This window comes from Corvus moneduloides, chromosome 2 (genome assembly GCF_009650955.1).
Source record: "Corvus moneduloides isolate bCorMon1 chromosome 2, bCorMon1.pri, whole genome shotgun sequence".
Lineage (NCBI taxonomy): Eukaryota > Metazoa > Chordata > Aves > Passeriformes > Corvidae > Corvus > Corvus moneduloides.
Window position 1 is genome coordinate 17,551,889 of NC_045477.1, and position 16,741 is coordinate 17,568,629.

The window sequence follows — 16,741 nt, forward strand, 5'->3', positions numbered from 1 at the left end:
ATCTCCTCACCAGAAGTAGGATCAGACAATCAGACACTCCCAGGTCCCTCAACCATCCTATTGCCCCCCCAATCCCCAGCCCCACAGCACCCCAACACTAAGCAGGGCAGGAGTGTTTATTAATGAGCCCCATGCCTGTGGGGGACATAGCTTGGGGACATCCCATGGGGAGGCACAGGGCAGCTTGGTGACCCCCCTGACCATCTACTCCCTGCTCCTGCCTGCAGCCCCTCCTGCTCAGAGTGGGGCCAGGAGGGTGAGGGGCAGCAGGGCCAGCAGGATGGAAAGCGGGGAGTTTGGGGGAGCATTGCCACGGGCGTAATATTGGGCAACGGCAACATTGGGGTTCCCCTGCGCAGGATCGAACCACATCTGGATGCAGCGACCGCTGCCACGGTGGTGGGATGTGTAGCGGTAGGAGCCAGACCAGATCTGCTCACAGAGTGCAGCCGCCGTGGGGAACACAAACTTGAACTTCTGACACATGGCACCCTTGGGACACTGGTTGGTGCCTGGGGTGGGGCAGAGGGTGAAGTGGGGGCTTTAGGAAATGGAGGGTGATGCTCCCCTGCGCATGGGGTGCAGATGGGTCCCCACTGGCATTGCTGGGGAAGACAGAGTTGATCTCAAGGTGGCACAGGGTCAATCACCACATCCCACACCCCATGAGGACCCTCACACCCCCTGACCCACTCACATGCACAGAGGATTCCCACCTGGCTGCCACCCTCACCCCATGGGGACCCTCCACCCACAGACCCACTCACAGCCACCAGGGAAGGTGGACACAACCTCCCCTGCAGCAAGATGGAGGGTGACTGGAGACCCACCAGAGGGTCAAGGCATGATAGGGGAGTGCCCTGAAACCCCCACTCGCCTGTAGTCCAGTTCCAGCCCTTGTGCCAGTTGACCTTGCAAGTGACAGCATCCTGGCAATCCTCCCACCACTGCTCGCAGTCCTCCTGGCACAGTGGCACATCCCGGATCCGCTCCTTCCGCCAGCTGTTGTCTGCCTGCAGGGCCCCCAGTTTTCCCCAGTTCACCCCAGGGATCCTGGTAGGTGGGTGAGGGGGGGGTCTGCACCTACCTGGTCGATCCATGGCCCCAGGTTGGGGGAACACTCATAGAGACACGTGTCCTGGATGAAGTGGCGCTTGCACTTCTCTGGCATGGCCCCACAGTGGTCCCAATTGAAGTTGTACAGGTAGGACTGGTCCTGGTGGGCTTCCACACTGGTGTTGGCAGTGCAGCAGGCATTGTCCTTCCAGAGGACACACTGCACCAGGGCAGCCAGGGCTCAGCTGGGACCCATCAGGACCCACCAGGGTTCAGCTGGGACCTGCTGTGGGTCCGTGGAAAGCACCGGTGCCCACAGGTGGGTGACACTGGGTTATGGAATTCATGTCAGGGCACAGAGCCCCCCAGCCTCCATTCTGGTGACCCCACAGCGAGTGACACCAGTGGGTGCTGGCGCAGTGGGTGAGGACCGTACCTGCCCATAGAGCTGCCCCTCAGGGCCAGGCTCTGTTTTATGGTGCTTGGCATCCATGCAGACGTTGAGCAGTGAGTCCTGCGCCACCGCCACTGCTGCGCTGGCAGCTGGCCAGGCCACCAGCACCAGCAGAGCTAACACCGCTGCCATTGCTCTGCCAGGGCGACAGCCAGTCAGGACGGCAGCACTGAGAGACACGGTGACAGCAGGGACAAAGTCCCCCACTGTGCATGTGCGAGTGTGGCAGCACTGGTCACTGCCCAGGACCACCAACAGTGGGGTTAGGGATCTTACCTGGGGGGTGCCAGGGGTCAGGGCTCTTACCTGGTGGGAAGCTGGGCTCCAGGTGCTATGGGACGAGCGCAGCTCATCTCAAAGGTCGTGGCGCAGCACAACCCTTGGCCACTGATCACGGGACGTGGGAACGCGATGGATTGGGCAGCACTGAGGGCACGGAGGAGACAGTGCACCCCGCCCTGGCACCCCGCTGTGTCATGGATTGACACTCGTGCCCATCCTGGCCCCCTCAGCCCTGCATGCAGCTGGGATTCATCCTCCTGGCGCCAGGCTGGGGCCAGCACCAGCCAAAATCCACCTGTGGTTGTTTTTCCTCCCCTCCCGTGGGAGGTGGCCTGATTCCCTGACACCAGCACAAGGGGCAGGACCTGGCTCCCCAACACCACAGGGTGCCTGTAAGTGAGCCGGGGGGTAAGAGATGTTGCTGGTGGGGACAGGAACCCCTGTGGGGTCACAGATGGCCAAAGGGTAAAGCCAAGTACCCCTCATTGAATTGCAGATACTCCACGGGATCACAGATGCCCCATGGAGGGGAAAGCAGATACCCTGGGGGAGAGCAGTCACCTGTGGCTCGGGGGGGACAGAAACCCTCCAGTGTCAGACATGCCTTGGGGCGGGGGGCAGGAGGGGGGGGGGAAGATATCCTGGAACACATGATGGGTGGGCGAGACATGCCCCGGAGGTCACAGATGCCCTGAAGACGGGGGAAGATACCTCCTCACAAGTGACAGATACCCCCACCCATGGACGGCAGTTGCCCCCAAAGGAGCAGATACCCCATGAGGATCACAGATATCTCCCCACTGGGGTCACTGGTACCCGTGGGGGTCACATACCCACCATTAGTCACAGATACCCCAAGGGAGGCACAGGTATTCCGTGGGGATCACAAATACCTCCTCACGGGGGTCCCCGATCCCTCGGGGTTCCCAGATAACTCCGCGGGTGGTCAGTTTCGGACGCACGGGGGGGGAGGGGGAGCCCATCACCTGTCAATCAGAGGTCGCCCCGCCCCCGGGCGGCGCCCCAGACCACGCCCCGCCCGTTCTTCCCCCTGCGGGCCTGGGCCCCCTCCCTCCGCGCATGCTCCGTGCGCTGGAACTGGTTCCGGGTTGGACTCCACTTCCGGCTCGGCGGCCGGCGCCGGCCTGGCGCTGCTCCCACCATGTCCACGCTGTTCCCCTCACTCCTGCCCCGCCTCACCGAGTCCCTCTGGTTCAACCTCGACCGACCGTGCGTTGACGAGACCGAGCTGCAGCAGCAAGAGCAGCAGCACCAGGCCTGGGTGGGCACCGGGGCGGGGGGAGATGTGGGGCCGTGGGTTCGAGTGTCAGGAGGCCGGGAACGGGTTCGGGGCTGGGGAAGCGGCCCTTCCTCCTTCAGCGGGCACGGCCGCGGTGCTCGTTGCAGCCCCGAGGCAGTGCCTGGGGTGGGGGGTCGCGGGGCTCCTCCGGTGCGTCGCTCCCCCCGCGTGTCCATCGACTGTGCCCGTTCTTCAGCGTCCTGTGCCGGTGTTGCCGGCTCGGGCACCGCTGGTCCCGTGTCCGTGATCTGTGTGCCACCCTGGCTCGGTGCGGGCTGTTCCCGGAGTTCCCCGTTTACTGTGTGGGGGTTAATTAACAAGCTGCTGCTGAACTGAGGCTCCTGCACCAGCTGCCAATTAATTAATTAACTAATCTCCCGAGGGAGTCGAGGAGCGATTTCTGATCCTGGTAACTGACAAGTGTTTGCGCTATGAGCGTGGTTTGGTGCTGCAGTGCCCCGAGTGTGGGGGGGAATATCTATTTGATTAAAGTTTTTAAAAAACCCTCAGTAATTAAGTTTTTATAATTAAGTAAAAAAGTTTAAATCAATTAAAACCCCAGCACTTAGAAGAGGTTCCAGGTCCCTCTGGGTGGGAGGTGCTGACGTATTTTAATTGAGCTTTAATTGTCTGCTGTGTTCGTGTTTGTCTGGCTGATGAGGTGCCTCAAATTTGATTCTTTTTTGATAAAGAAATACAGAAACTTTGTGTTTGAGCTCCTCACACCACATATGGGGACACCTTGAACCTTCTCAGCCCCAGAGCATCATTGGGACCACCCTGCCTGGTGCCAGGGTGTTCAGGCAGATGTCTGTAGCTGCTCTTCCCTGCCTGGCTGGGGGATGCCAGGGAGACAGCAGGACTCCGTGAGCAGCTGCCAGCTGGAAATAGGCATGGTCAGGAAGCGACACAAGCCAGCAGCTGAGATAGAAGGGCCTGTTTGCCAGGGTATTGTGGAGCTGTCGGAGTGCTCACCCACCTCTCTCCCTTCCCCAGCTCCAGAGCATCGCTGAGAAGGACAACAACTTGGTGCCCATAGGAAAGCCAGCATCCGAGGTGGGTGTGTGGGCTGGGAACTGGGGGGTTGCCACAGGGCTTGAGGGGCAGATGGGATGCTGGAGCTGTTGTGTCCACAGCACTATGATGAGGAGGAGGAGGAGGATGATGAAGATGATGAAGACAGCGAAGAGGACTCAGAAGATGATGAGGACATGCAGGATATGGATGAGATGAATGATTATAATGAGTCTCCTGATGATGGGGAGATCAATGAGGTAAATAGACCCCAAAGTAGGGGATGTGCAGTGTGTGGGACCCTGAGCGTGAGCTCTGGGGGCTGTCTTCGATCCTTCACTCCCTCTGTTGGGTTCTCTCTCTGGTGGGGGATCTCAAACCTCTTTCTTTCCCAGGTGGACATGGAGGGGACAGAGCAGGATCAGGACCAGTGGATGATCTGATTCTGCCACGACCACACCAAACTGGAGGCTGGGGTAGAGCCTTTGCCCACCATGGCTCTGGGGGACAGTTCAGTGAAGCTCCTCCTGCCATAGATGCTGTGTAGGATGGGGGGCTGAGAGGGAAGCCCCCCAGGGGAGCCAGAGGGGAGACTGCCACCTGGCACATTGGAGCTGACACATCTTTTCTAATAAACTCAGTTTTCAAGAAAACAACCCCAAATCTGTGTGAGGCCACCAGGGCAGGCAGGGGGTGCCACCCAGGCAGGTGCAGGGCTGCTCCCCACCATCCACTGGGGTGACTGGCAGACCTTCCTGTGCAGTGCAGGCAGGAGCGCTACAGGGAATGAGCCATGTCATTACCACCCACTGCACCCCACCACAGACCACAGCAGCCACCGTGTTTCCTCCAGAGCCCATGTTGAGGCCGAGGTGGGGGGTTGGGGACCTGGTACTCCCGCAGTAACCGTGGCCACTACGAGGCAGGAGCTTGCCGCCTGCTCAGCAGGTACCGGTGTAGCGGAGCTCGGCAATACCATCAGGAATGGCGCGGAAGTACTCCAGGCTGGCGCGGTGCACCTTGCAGTGGTATTTGCCGCAGGTCTTGGCGTACTGCAGGAAGTGGGGTGCCCCAGGGAAGAGGACATTATCGGCAAGGATGGTGGCCCCCTCAGCCAGCAGCTGGTGGCTCTCCAGCAGCCGTAGGTCCCTCAGGTAGCAGCGTTTCCAGTGATCCATGAAGACCAAGTCGGCTTTCATCAGGCCATGCTTCTCCCGCAGGTGGGGTATCACCTCCTCTGAGGGGCCCACGATCAGCTCCACCTGTGCTGCAGCACCCTCAGTCGCTGGGGCAGCGTGTCAGGGTGCCCACCCACCACCCTGCTTCACAGGGTGGTGACGGGTCCACATGGGACAGGACGTTTCTCTTCCCACATATGCAGCAAAGGACCCCCACCCATCTCCTCCCTGGTTTCAGGTGCAGACCTGGGCTTTCTCCCAGTGCCCGGGTGCTCACCGTCTGCTCGCTGAAGCCGGCCAGGCGGATGACCTTCTCAGCCACGGCAGCATGTCGGGGGTCCCCCTCGATGGTGTAGAGGCGGGCACCTGGGGGCAGCCCTTGTGCCAGCAGCACGGTGCCATAGCCACAGTACGTGCCCAGCTCCAGCACCCGCAGTGGTGCCCGCTCCAACAGCACCCGCTCCACGATCCGCCCTGACATGGCATGTGCCTCTCAGCACCCACAAACCTGCGCCACCCAAGCCCTGGGCAGGACGAAGGTGCCAAGCAGTTTCCCAGTGCCCAGAGGAATGGAGGAGAGCCATGCCAAAAATGCCACAGCTAGGTCGCTGATGCCATAGCCATACCAACAAAGCCATGGCTGTGCTAGCAGTGCAATGGCCATGTCAAAGGTGCCAGAATCATGCTAATGATACTATGGCTATATGAACAATGCCACCGCCATGCCAATGGTGCCATGACCACACCAACCCTGTAATGGCTATGTCAGTGCTGCCATGCCTGTGCCAGTGGTGCTGTGGCCATGCTGGCAGTGCCACAGCCATGTCATTGGTGCCATGGCCATACTAATGGTTCCATGGCCGTGCCCAGTGTCATGCCCAGTGTGGTGTGGGCAAGCAAGGGTGGCACTCACCTTTGTCAGGCCCCACACAGCTGAGGTGCTCACAGTGGTAGCACCACTGATCGAAGGTCTGGAGGATGTGGTGGGGGTCCCCAGGGATGGCATGGGCCAGCAGGTACTGGAAGGCACGCTGCTCCCGCGAGGTGCCGGTGAGCCGGTCCCGCAGCCAGGCCACCAGCACTGCCCGGTACAGCAGCATCAGGTAGTGCCGGTATCGGATCAGCAGAGTGACAATGAAGGGGAGGAAGGCCAGGGCAATCACCGGAGACACCATCACAAGCGAGTGAGGCTGGTGATTTCAGCACAGTTGCTGAGTTGATTTTGTTTAGTTTCCTACTTATCTTGGGAGTTCTGCCAAATGGGAAGTTCAAAGCACCCTTTGTGTCCACTATCAGTAGCATAACCTTGAGCCCAGGCTTTGAAAATCTCCCCTGTGCAGAGATTGTTGAAGCATGTGAGCCCTAAACGATAATGAGGCAAATCTATCCCATCACAGGGGACGCTGTGGTGGGGCATCCTCCCAGAGTGCCAGCCTCACAGCTCCCACTCATGCCACGAGTTGGCTGTGCTGTGCACCCCCTGGAAGTACCTCTCCCTGGGCTCCAGTGCTGCTGGGCCTGCAGGGCTGGGGCACCCCAGGATGCTGTGGGGGTCCCTGTGCCAGGGCTGGGGAGTGCTGGGAACCCATCTGCTGGAGTCCTGATATTTGGGTTGGCAGGGCTGGCATCTCAGGGGGTTGGGCTGCTCTGAGGGGCACCGTACAGCACAACCCCTTACACCCCCCTTGGTCCAGCTTTTCTGCTCCCACCTCCCCATATCCTGCACCTCAGACCCTGCTTCCCACACCCTGCTCCCCACACCCTGAGCTGTTGGGGGTCCCCAGCCATGGCAACAGGATAGGGCAACGGGAGTGGCACCTACCTGTCCTCACACTCCAGGCAGGCAGTGGCAGGCAGTCCTGCGTGGAGCCCTGCTGCCACTCAATTATTGATGGTGTCACCTCAGCTGCAGCTGAGAGCTCCAGTTACCAGCTCAGTGGGGCTGCCAACGGAGACGGGGCCAGGCTGGGGCAGGGAAGTGGTCCTGGGCTGCAGAAAGGGGCCTGGGGCTGGGGTGCTGATACTGGAGCCTGGGGTACCAGTACTGGAGCTTGGGCCCCAATACTGGTGTGTAGTACTAGGAGCTGTGGTCCTGATACTGGAGCTGGAGTCCTGTCACTGTGCACTGAGAACACTGGGTACTGGAAACACTGGGTAACAGGAGCACAGGGAGTCAGGAGCACTGGGCACCGGGAGGACTGTGAGCCAGAATCAGTGGTCTTTGGGGACACTGTGGGGCCTGGGACCATGGGGGTATTGGGAGCACTGGGGGTGTGGAGGGTTGGGGCACTGGGATCTGTTGTGGTTTAGGAATGGTACTCCCCTGTTCAGTGCCCCCACCGAGACCCTGAAAACCATACCCATTCTCTCTCTCCCCCACTTTCCTCTCCCTCTTCCTACAGCAGCAGGATGGAGAGGAGAATTGGAGGCGCAAAAGGTAAAGACCTCAGGTTAAGATAAGAACAATTTACTGGATATAAGAAAACTAACAGTAACAGCAACAATACTAATGACAGGGGGTACAAGAAAAGAAACTATTCACATAGAAGACCCTCTTCCTGACAACAGACAATACCAGATGGCTCCCTCTGCCAATTTCCTTGACAATGAGTTGGTGTATGACAATGGTGTGCTCTGTACAAACTTGTGCCACAAGGATTGTGTCCACTGGACACCTGGTCCTACAGGGGACTGCTCATTATTTGAATCCCTACAGTAGATTCAACCCCCAGCACAGCTCATTCTCTCCAAGATACTGGATACCTTGCTCCATGGTGTTCCAACTTGTCTCGGTGCACTACTCGATCACCCTTGAGAGAATGCCTTTCCCTCGTGCTTGACCTGAGAGTTTCTGTCCTCTTCCCAATCCCCTTGTCAATATTCACATCCCAGCACAGGGATCCCAGCTGCTTGGCTTCACTACCATCCAGTTCCATATCAAGGGCTGGGATATCCCAGCACTGGAGCAGCCAGGTCACCAGGGGCTCATCTAACTGGCAGCTGAAACCTTTTCACACATCTTACCGCTCACCTGGGGACATGGATCAGGTGATTTTTTCTGGCCCTGCCTCCTCCTCCTGTTCTGAGGGTGCTGATTTTTCATCGCTCACTAACTGAACTGATCTTGTCTTGGATTCTCTCTTCTGTGCAGGGGTGACTGCTTCCAGCGTGGGTTGTTCACCAGATTCAGCTGCAGGTGGTGTGGCCACGGTGCCTGTTGCTCTGTTTCCTCCTCCTCCCCGAGGGTGCTCTCTACTGACCACCAATGTCCAATAAAGAGTAGCCAGGGCCCAACACACTGCCGTAAGCTACTCACCTCTGGAGTTGCCATAGCATACTCCTTGCAAATATTCTGTCACTTTATCAGGGTCCTGGAGTTGTTCAGGGGTAAACTCCCAAACCACTGGAGCAGAGAATTTCTCAAAAAATTGGCCAATTTTCTTGTACATTCCATGCCGCTCATGACTATTCCCCCTCACAACACGTCTCTGAATGGCCGCCTTGGAAATCTCTGCTCTGCCTCCAAACATGACTCTAAACAGTGTGGAGCGCACTGAGACATAGCAGACATCGCAACAAGAACGTGCTTTCCTTAACATCCAAAGGCAATTCAAAATTCTGAAAAGCTGTTGCAACAGGCCCAAAGGAGGAAAAGGGGGGAAAAAGGGGGAAAATCATCCTTCCCCCGTTCCCCCCACAGACTGGGTACAGGTATTAATGGACTCCCAAAGGTAGTGCTGAAGTAAGGGCAGCAGGAGAGCAGCACAGAATACACATCCCAAAGTACCCTCATTGCCCTTGATGTTATCATGTCATAAACTCATATCCACAGTACAGCAACAGAGCAATGCCGATCCCTGTCCCTGCTCTGTAAAAGGTCACCCTGAGGAGCACATACAGGAATACATCCAGGGTTAGGCACCATACCCACGTGAACGGACCAAGCAACATTGTGACCAGTGGCTCTGGACCTAATACAGCAAATGCTGAGATCAAGTTTGTTTCCAACCTACTCTGGACAGATCTATTGTTATCTCAACCCTCAGTGCCCCACACTGGGCGACAAATAAGGACAGTCATGGTTTAACCGCAGCCAGCAACCAAGCCCAATACATTCGCTTGCTCCCTCCCCATCAGCAAGATCAGGGAGAGAATTGGAAGAATAAAGCTGGAAAACTCGTGGGTTGTGATTGACATAGACAGATTAATAGGGAAAGCAAAGACCATGCACACAAGCAAAGCAAAACAAGGAATTAAGTCACCGCTTCGCATGGGCAGGCACCCCCCACTTTATATTCTGAGCACTGGAAGCACTGGGAACAGGGGGACACTGGGAACACTGGAGGTACCGGGAACAAAGGCGACATGGGGACCACTTGGAACTCTGGGAGCATGGGGTATGTGGGAACACTGGGAGCACTGGGAACACTGGGGACAGTGGGAGCACTAAGGGTGTAGTCCCAAAACAGGTTCTTCCCCCAGTGTGCAAGAAATGAGGTATTTGGTTATTTACAGTTGTGCACAGAGAGGGGGGTTGGGGAGCCAGCCAATCTACAAAGCCAGCACCACACCTATTGAAACTTTTCACTATTTATACATTTAGCAAACAAAACTATTTTTCATTGGCTGTGAGTTACCTAGTTCTGTCATTAATTAGTGTTCTACTTTCTATTGGTTATATGATTCCCATGCTTTGTATGTTAATTAGTCTGCATGCACAGTCTTTCTCCCCTTTTGTGTTGGTGGATCTCTTGGGTCAGTGCTTGTGAATCGGTGGTCCCAGTGCTAGAACTACCTGTCAACTGTCTGAGTTGATTTCAGCACAGTTACTGAGTTGATTTTGTTAGTTTCCTACTTATCTTGGGAATTCTGCCAAATGGGAAGTTCTGCACCCTTTGTGTCCACTATCAGTAGCATAACCTTGGGCCCAGGCTTTGAAAATCTCCCCTGTGCAGAGATTGTTGAAGCATGTGAGCCCTAAACCGTAACAAGGCAAATCTATTGACAACGAATTTATCCTTCAAACATCTGGACATCAGGAACATTGTCCCATTGGGACACTGGGAGCACTGGAGGACTGGGAACACTGGAGACATTGGGAACACTGGGACCACTGTGGCACAGGGAACTTGACGGCACCAGGTACATGGGGACACTATGAGCACTGGGGACACTGGAAGCACTGGGAGCACTGGTAACATGGGGAGTGTTGGGGGACTGTGAACTTGGGGGCATTGGAAACACTGGGAACACTGGAAGCACAGACAACGTGGAGCCCTAGGAACACGGTGTCTGAGCACGGGAGCGCGCCCGGAACACACGGGGAGCACTGGGGGGAGGGGGCGGTGCACTGGGAGCAGACACGTGACCGCGCGCTAGGCCGCGTGACGTAGCCCACGTGCGGGCACCGCCCCGTCCCACGTGACACCACGCGCGCCCCTGGCGGCGGGCGCGGCCGTGTGCGCACGCGCGCGCGCGCGCGTGTGTGTGTGTGTGTGTGTGTGTGTGTGTGTGTGTGTTCCCCGCCGCTCACGTGACCGGGGTGACTCGGCGCTCACGTGACCGCGCGGCGGGGCCGTGCCGGAGCCGGGGCCGCGCTCGCCATGGGCTGCTGCTACAGCAGCGAGGCCGAAGCCTCCGACCAGGTGGGCCTGGCGCCGGGGGGACGCGAGGCCCGCGGCGGGGGCGGCGCCGGCGCCGGGAGGGACGGTCGGCCCCACTCCCGTCTCCCCCGGGGCTGCCCGGTCGCGGGGGGGGGGGGGGGGCGCAGGCGGCGCGTCCCCGGTGAGGCCTGGCCCTTCCCCGCTCCCGGGGCCCTCTGAGCGCCGCTCCCGCCTGTCACCGCCTTCGTGTCACTCGTTCCTCGCGTGTCTCGCGCCGCCTCGTGTGGCCTCCTGATGGCGCGTGGGGGCTGGAGGCGGGGGCTCGGGGATCGGCCCAGACCCTTCCCCCGTCCCGCTGCAGGTGTAAGTCCAAGGCCTCAAACGGCGCCGGCGGGAGCAGCGCCAGCTTTTCCTTCTTGGGACAGCCTGACTGCCGCGAAGCTCAGGGGCCGGGGCAGAACTGGGGCTGTCACCTGTCCCGCGAAACTTAATCCGCGGGTGCGGTGAGAGCTCGGCTGCGATAGCCCGTCCCCGGGGAGCCCAGCCGGCTCGCACTGTGTCGTGAGAAAGGAAGGAGAAGGGCCTGGCCTAGAGTATCGCAGCAGCATTTCCCAGGAGGAGAAAGGGGAGAGGAAGTTTCTGGCTGGAGAGGAGCTGGAGATGCCACCGACGGCATGTGTGAAGGAGTGGCTGCACTCCCAGCCCACCATGGGTCACAGGCTGAGCGTCCTCTTGGGACAAGACAGACATGGAAGGGCTTGAGCATGTCCAGAGAAGTGAACGGAGCTGGAGAAGGGGCTGGAGCACAGGGAGTAGCTGAGGGAACTGAGGGCCTCAGCCTGCAGAAAAAGAGGCTCAGGGATGACCTTCTTACTCTCCATAACTCCTTGACAGGAGGGTGCAGCCAGGTGGGGGGTCTGTCTCTGCTCCCAGGAAACAAGCAACAGGACATGAGGAAGGGGCTTCAGGTTGTGCCATGGATGGTTTAGGTCAGATATTCGGGAAAATTTCCCTAAAAGTGTTGTACAGCCCTGGCACAGGCTGCCCGGGGCAGTGTTGGAGTCCCCATCTGTGGAGGGATTTAAAAGCACCTGGAGGACCTGGGGCACAATTTGGTGGTGGGTTTGGCAGTGCTGGGAGAATGGTTGGGCTCAGAGGGCTTTTCCAATTTTACTGATTCTATGATCCTGTTCTCTTGCGTGTTTGTGCCCATGATCTCCCTATTGGGCTCTTCTCACAGCCCCTGCAGCACCATTCAGAAAAGCCAGAGGATTAAGGGCTGAGCTGCAGCTCTGCACCTCCTGGAGTGAGTGGGGAAACATGCCCTGTGACTCTGGGAACCCCCCACACCACGGTGTCCCTGGGCTGTGGCAGATGGGGCTCAGGTGAGCCCCCACTGTTGCAGGGTGGGGTGTCTGTGGTGCCCAGTCAGGAGTGGAGCCACAGTAGATTGTCATTAGCTGCAGGGTTTTCATGCAGGTCGATGCTGGCTGCAGACTCCTGCCTGCAGGATTGGCCACTCCAAATGTGCTGCCCGATTTCAGCCACACTTGCTGTCCTTGTGGCTGGGAGGACTTCAGCTGGGAAAAAGCAAAAGAATTGGGTAAAGAGGTGCCTGGCCATTGCCCCAGCAACGCTGAGGCTGTCCTGGGTTACACTGGGATGCACAGGGAGCTCTCCTGGCAGGTGGAGGGTGAGACTTGCCTCATTCCCTAGGGTTAGTGGTGCTGATGTGGGGAAGCTAGGGCTGATTTTCCTCTTGCCTTTCACTTAGGAGGAAGAGACAAAGCGGCTGCTGGAGCCGGCAGCCAGCCCACCCAACAAAGTGCTGAATGGAGCGGAGCAGAGCTACCACAACCTCCCGTCGGCACGCACCGATGAGCAGGCCATGCTGTCCTCCATCCTCGCCAAAACAGCCATGTAAGTCTCAGGCCGTGCCCATGGGGCAGGCAGCATGCCTCGGGGACCAGTGGTGACCCTGGATGTGGCATGCAGCTGGGGGGCTGCCTGGCTGTGGGCCCCGGTGATCAGCCATATGTGCTGAGGGCAAGGGAGGAGCTGTGGCAGAGCCCCCTGTGTCCCTCAGCCCTCAGACAGCCCCTTCCCTCAGCTTTGAGCCCCATGGGAATACAGATGTGAGGTGACCCCTCAGCTGCTGGGTTGGAAATAGGGGCAGGGTTTGGATAAGAAAGTGAGTCCATGGGGATGTGGAGAGGGTGGCTGGGGGGGCAGCAGCACTGTATCCCCTTCCAAGGAGGCTTTTCCTCAAATGCATAGGGGCAATGTGGGGAGAGGCCTGTGTCCAGCCTGGCTGGGAGGGCTTTGGGATGCTTGAAGGCCCCTCTGCTCCCTGCCTGGCATTGGGGAGCTACTGGCCACTCGTGTGTGTCCAACATGCAGGGCCACAGCAGCTCTGAGTGCTACTTTGCTGTGGGGTGCACACAGTGGGGCTGTGGCAGGGCCCTGGGTAAGAGCCCAGTTCTTCTGTGAGCCCAGGGCTCGGTACCGGGGCTCTCAGGACATCTGCCGAGTGTATTGTCCTCCCAGCAGTCCCTGCTTTTTTCCTCAGGTGGCTGCATGCCAAGGTCCCCAGAGCCCAGACCAGCCCTCAGCTTCCTGCAGATTCTGCCTGCCTCTGCCCCAGGGCAGCTGTGGGCAAACATTCCCTGGCATTTCCCTCCTGGAGAACAGCCACTCCAGCCTGGCACACTTGTGTCCAGCTGGCAGCATTCACTGGGCGAGTTTGGCCTTGAGATGTTTGTTTTGAGGTGCTGGTGGGTGCTGGATTTTGTCTGCCCTGGTCAGAGGATGCTCTGAGATGGGGAGGGAACTCAGGGGGAGCAATGAGCCTCCAGTGGGAGCCACTGTCTTGTGTCTCTGCAGCAACATCATCGACGTGTCGGCAGCAGATTCCCAGGGCATGGAGCAGCACGAGTACATGGACAGAGCCAGGCAGTACAGGTGGGACCTACGCTTCTCCCCTGGGGTGCCCGCAGTCCCTTCACAGCCATGTGTGTCCCTGGGCAGGTCCCAGGGGCTTTGGCCTGGCCTCAGCATGTAGTAGGGCTGTGGCGTCTTGGAGAGCAGGGTGCAGCCTGCTCAGGGAAGGCCCATGGCAGTGCAGGCAGCAGAGCCCAGGACAAAGGGTTCCTGTGTTCACCCAGCCCTTGGGGCAGATGGTGGGGGGCTGGATGTGACTGCTTCTGCTTGACAGGTTCCTGTGTTGGAGAGCTGGATGCTGGGAGTGCAGCACCACTGCTCTCCCTTTCTCCCCCTGGGGGTGCAGCACCCATCCTCTGGGTGTCCCCATGTCTTGGCATGGCACTGATGTTCTCTGCTCTCCCCTCACAGCACACGGCTGGCCATGCTCAGCAGCAACCTGACGCACTGGAAGAAGCTCCCACTGCTGCCGTCTCTGACTAACCAACCGCACCAAGTGCTTGCCAGTGACCCTGTCCCCTTCGCAGACCTGCAGCAGGTGAGCAGGGCTGGGGTGAGCCCTGGGCCCCTGCGATGCTCCCCAGAGACACATCCTTATCCTAGAGGAGCAGTGGTGCCCTGCTGGCTTGCCCAGAGCTCTGGCAGGACTTGTTAGAACTGAGGGCAAAGCCTAGGTCAGGTTTAAGGCCTTGTTAGAGCTGGGGGCAAAGCCCAGAACAGGCTTAGGGATTTGTTAGGGCTGGAGGTTAATCTCCTGCGATAGTTTATTTGGGATAACCAGGAGCTGCAGGAGCCATCGGTGACGCAGCCGTGTCCTTGTGCCCGCAGGTGTCCCGGATAGCTGCCTACGCCTTCAGTGCGCTCTCACAGATCCGTGTTGACGCCAAAGAAGAACTGGTTGTACAGTTTGGCATCCCCTGAGCCTGCCCCCACCACCTCTGCTCCACCGCTTTGGGTTGTTTTTGATTTTTTCCCTATTTTTTTCTCTTTATATCCCTTCCCTCCCCACGGTGCTGCCACAGAACTTGGACAGATACCCTGTTTCCTACTAAATGCCAAGGCGCCCATCATTGGCACATCGAGCCCACCTGCATTGCTTGAGGCTTTCTCCTCCTCATGGGGGGGTGGGTGGGTGTGCGTGGGGAGGAGGCTGTGTCAGCTGGACGCTGCCTTGCACAGGGATGAGCACAAAGGGAACAGCCGGTGCAAGAAGGCCCTGGTGTGGGTCAGCACTGTGTGCCAGGTCACCAGGATGGGTGGGCTGGAACCAGGCAGATGTGATGCTCTGTGTGGGGCCTGGTGGCTCCAACACCATCCCTTCTCATTTTTACATGTTTAGACCTTTATTTTGGTTTTTGTGTTGGTTTTTTTTTTTTTAATTACTATTATTTTTTGCCACAGTAGATAAAGCCACGTTCATCCAGTGCCTGTCTCCACTGTTCTCCGTCGCACGCAGCATGGACGTGATGGGGGAGCTGTGCCATGGTGGGGAGGGGTACACACATCTGTCTGTCCCTTGTCACCTCTTCCATCATGTCCCACAGGGCCAAGAGGACAGGGGGACAGGGAATGTGTGATGACCCACCCTTAAGGGGAAGGAAGCACCTAAGATTTTGTAGCGGGTTTGGTTCTGTAACCAGGCGGAAACACCAATTTAGTGTAGTGGTTTGGTCCAAAATACTCATTACTGTTTACCTTCTGTGAGATAAGAATTAGGAGAAATGCAAAGCAGGCACCAACCTTGAAAGAATATAAAGAAGTTTATTAACAGACCTAAAAGAAGGAAAAAAAAAACTATACCACACCTTCAGAGCTCTTCTCCTCCCCCCACCTTCCTCCCTTCTCCCACTGACAATGTAAAAAGACAACCCTTAAGATGTTCAGTCTGTTTACCACTTCCATAATAACCTTGTTCAGTCCATTTAGAAAGAGAAGTCTCTTCTTGCTCATGCTATGAAAACATTATCACAATGAGACAGCCGCCCACTTCCAAATATTGTTCAGTCCATTTAGGAAGCGGAGTCTCTCTGCTCGCATGTGAGTCCCTTTCCCCGACTTGCAGCTTTTCCCACAACTGCTTTCGAGGGTCCACTCTTGAAATTTTTTGGGGTACAATTTTAAGGTTGAGCCGTTCAGAAACAAAAGTTCTCTTCACCCATCTCTGGGAGCATTTCATCTCTAAGACAGAGGCCCTTCTCCTTCCCTGGGAGCAAAGGGTCTTCCTCATCTTCATCTCTAGGACTATCTCTGGGAGCATCTCTAGGAACTGAGGTTTTCTCCTTTCCCATTTGGAGCAAAAGTCCTCATCTGGTCCATCTCTCCCTGTCCAAACTTCTCATGAAGTTACAGCTGCATCAGCATCTCAGCTGCATGCCTATCTCAGCGCAGGTGCTTTTGCTTACGAGTTGAACACTCCACCCCCCATATCTTCATGGAATTACAACGGGATACTCTGATATATCATAGCTTCACAACAGAATTTCAGCTTTAAGCATCTCCTCCTTTCTCTTCCCTCAGGTTTTCAGCTCTTCACAGCAATAAAAGGGTTAATCTCATCTCAGCCTTGCAGCTGGAATGTGGCTTATCCCAGTGGAGAGTGGAGGGAGCTGGGCTGCTCTGGCTGCCCACAGCAGGGCTGTGGGGGGGTTCCGCGGGCGGAACCGGGCCCATCAGTTCCAGGATGGCCGTGGCCCGGCCCGGCCTGGCCCAAGCAGGGCCTGGGCCGCGCCCACTGGCCCCCACACAGGCCCTGCAGCCACCTGTCCCAGCGCCGGAAACGAGAGAGAGCTTGGGGGGAGTTTGTCTATTCTTAAGTGTGGATCACAGAGGCGGTCACAATTTTAAGTGGCTTAAAGAATTGTCCATATTCTAACTGGCCAGCTGATAGGTTCTGTCAGGTCATAGAGAAAGCTGT

At 57.5% G+C, this 16,741-nt stretch overlaps 4 protein-coding genes across 5 annotated transcripts; 2 read left to right on the forward strand and 2 right to left on the reverse strand.

Annotated features, from left to right (window-relative positions):
- Positions 1 to 98: 98 nt before the first annotated feature.
- On the reverse strand, positions 99 to 2,756 carry LOC116439008 (folate receptor alpha-like). Of its 2 annotated transcripts, none has more exons than XM_032098069.1 (5): positions 1,817 to 2,756; positions 1,493 to 1,646; positions 1,088 to 1,276; positions 878 to 1,013; positions 99 to 512 (listed from the first exon to the last, which is right to left on the reverse strand). In XM_032098069.1, the coding sequence occupies exons 1-5, from the start codon at positions 1,861 to 1,863 to the stop codon at positions 238 to 240; spliced, it is 801 nt and encodes a 266-aa protein (XP_031953960.1). In that variant the 5' UTR covers positions 1,864 to 2,756; the 3' UTR covers positions 99 to 237. The 2 variants fall into 2 exon arrangements, with proteins under 2 accessions (XP_031953960.1, XP_031953953.1); XM_032098062.1 differs by having other exon boundaries at positions 1,493 to 1,679; positions 1,817 to 2,755.
- Positions 2,757 to 2,879: 123 nt separating this feature from the next.
- ANAPC15 (anaphase promoting complex subunit 15) lies at positions 2,880 to 4,762 on the forward strand. The gene is made up of 4 exons (XM_032098096.1): positions 2,880 to 3,074; positions 4,089 to 4,148; positions 4,229 to 4,366; positions 4,502 to 4,762. Exons 1-4 carry the CDS (start codon positions 2,955 to 2,957, stop codon positions 4,547 to 4,549), a joined length of 366 nt encoding a protein of 121 aa, XP_031953987.1. The 5' UTR covers positions 2,880 to 2,954; the 3' UTR covers positions 4,550 to 4,762.
- Positions 4,763 to 4,779: 17 nt separating this feature from the next.
- LOC116439022 (transmembrane O-methyltransferase homolog) lies at positions 4,780 to 6,542 on the reverse strand. The gene is made up of 3 exons (XM_032098081.1): positions 6,198 to 6,542; positions 5,562 to 5,758; positions 4,780 to 5,368 (listed from the first exon to the last, which is right to left on the reverse strand). The coding sequence occupies exons 1-3, from the start codon at positions 6,457 to 6,459 to the stop codon at positions 5,048 to 5,050; spliced, it is 780 nt and encodes a 259-aa protein (XP_031953972.1). The 5' UTR covers positions 6,460 to 6,542; the 3' UTR covers positions 4,780 to 5,047.
- A 4,230-nt stretch (positions 6,543 to 10,772) lies between these two features.
- Positions 10,773 to 15,251, forward strand: LAMTOR1 (late endosomal/lysosomal adaptor, MAPK and MTOR activator 1). Its single transcript, XM_032098108.1, has 5 exons — positions 10,773 to 10,929; positions 12,662 to 12,807; positions 13,771 to 13,848; positions 14,239 to 14,365; positions 14,656 to 15,251. The coding sequence occupies exons 1-5, from the start codon at positions 10,888 to 10,890 to the stop codon at positions 14,746 to 14,748; spliced, it is 486 nt and encodes a 161-aa protein (XP_031953999.1). The 5' UTR covers positions 10,773 to 10,887; the 3' UTR covers positions 14,749 to 15,251.
- Positions 15,252 to 16,741: the final 1,490 nt, after the last annotated feature.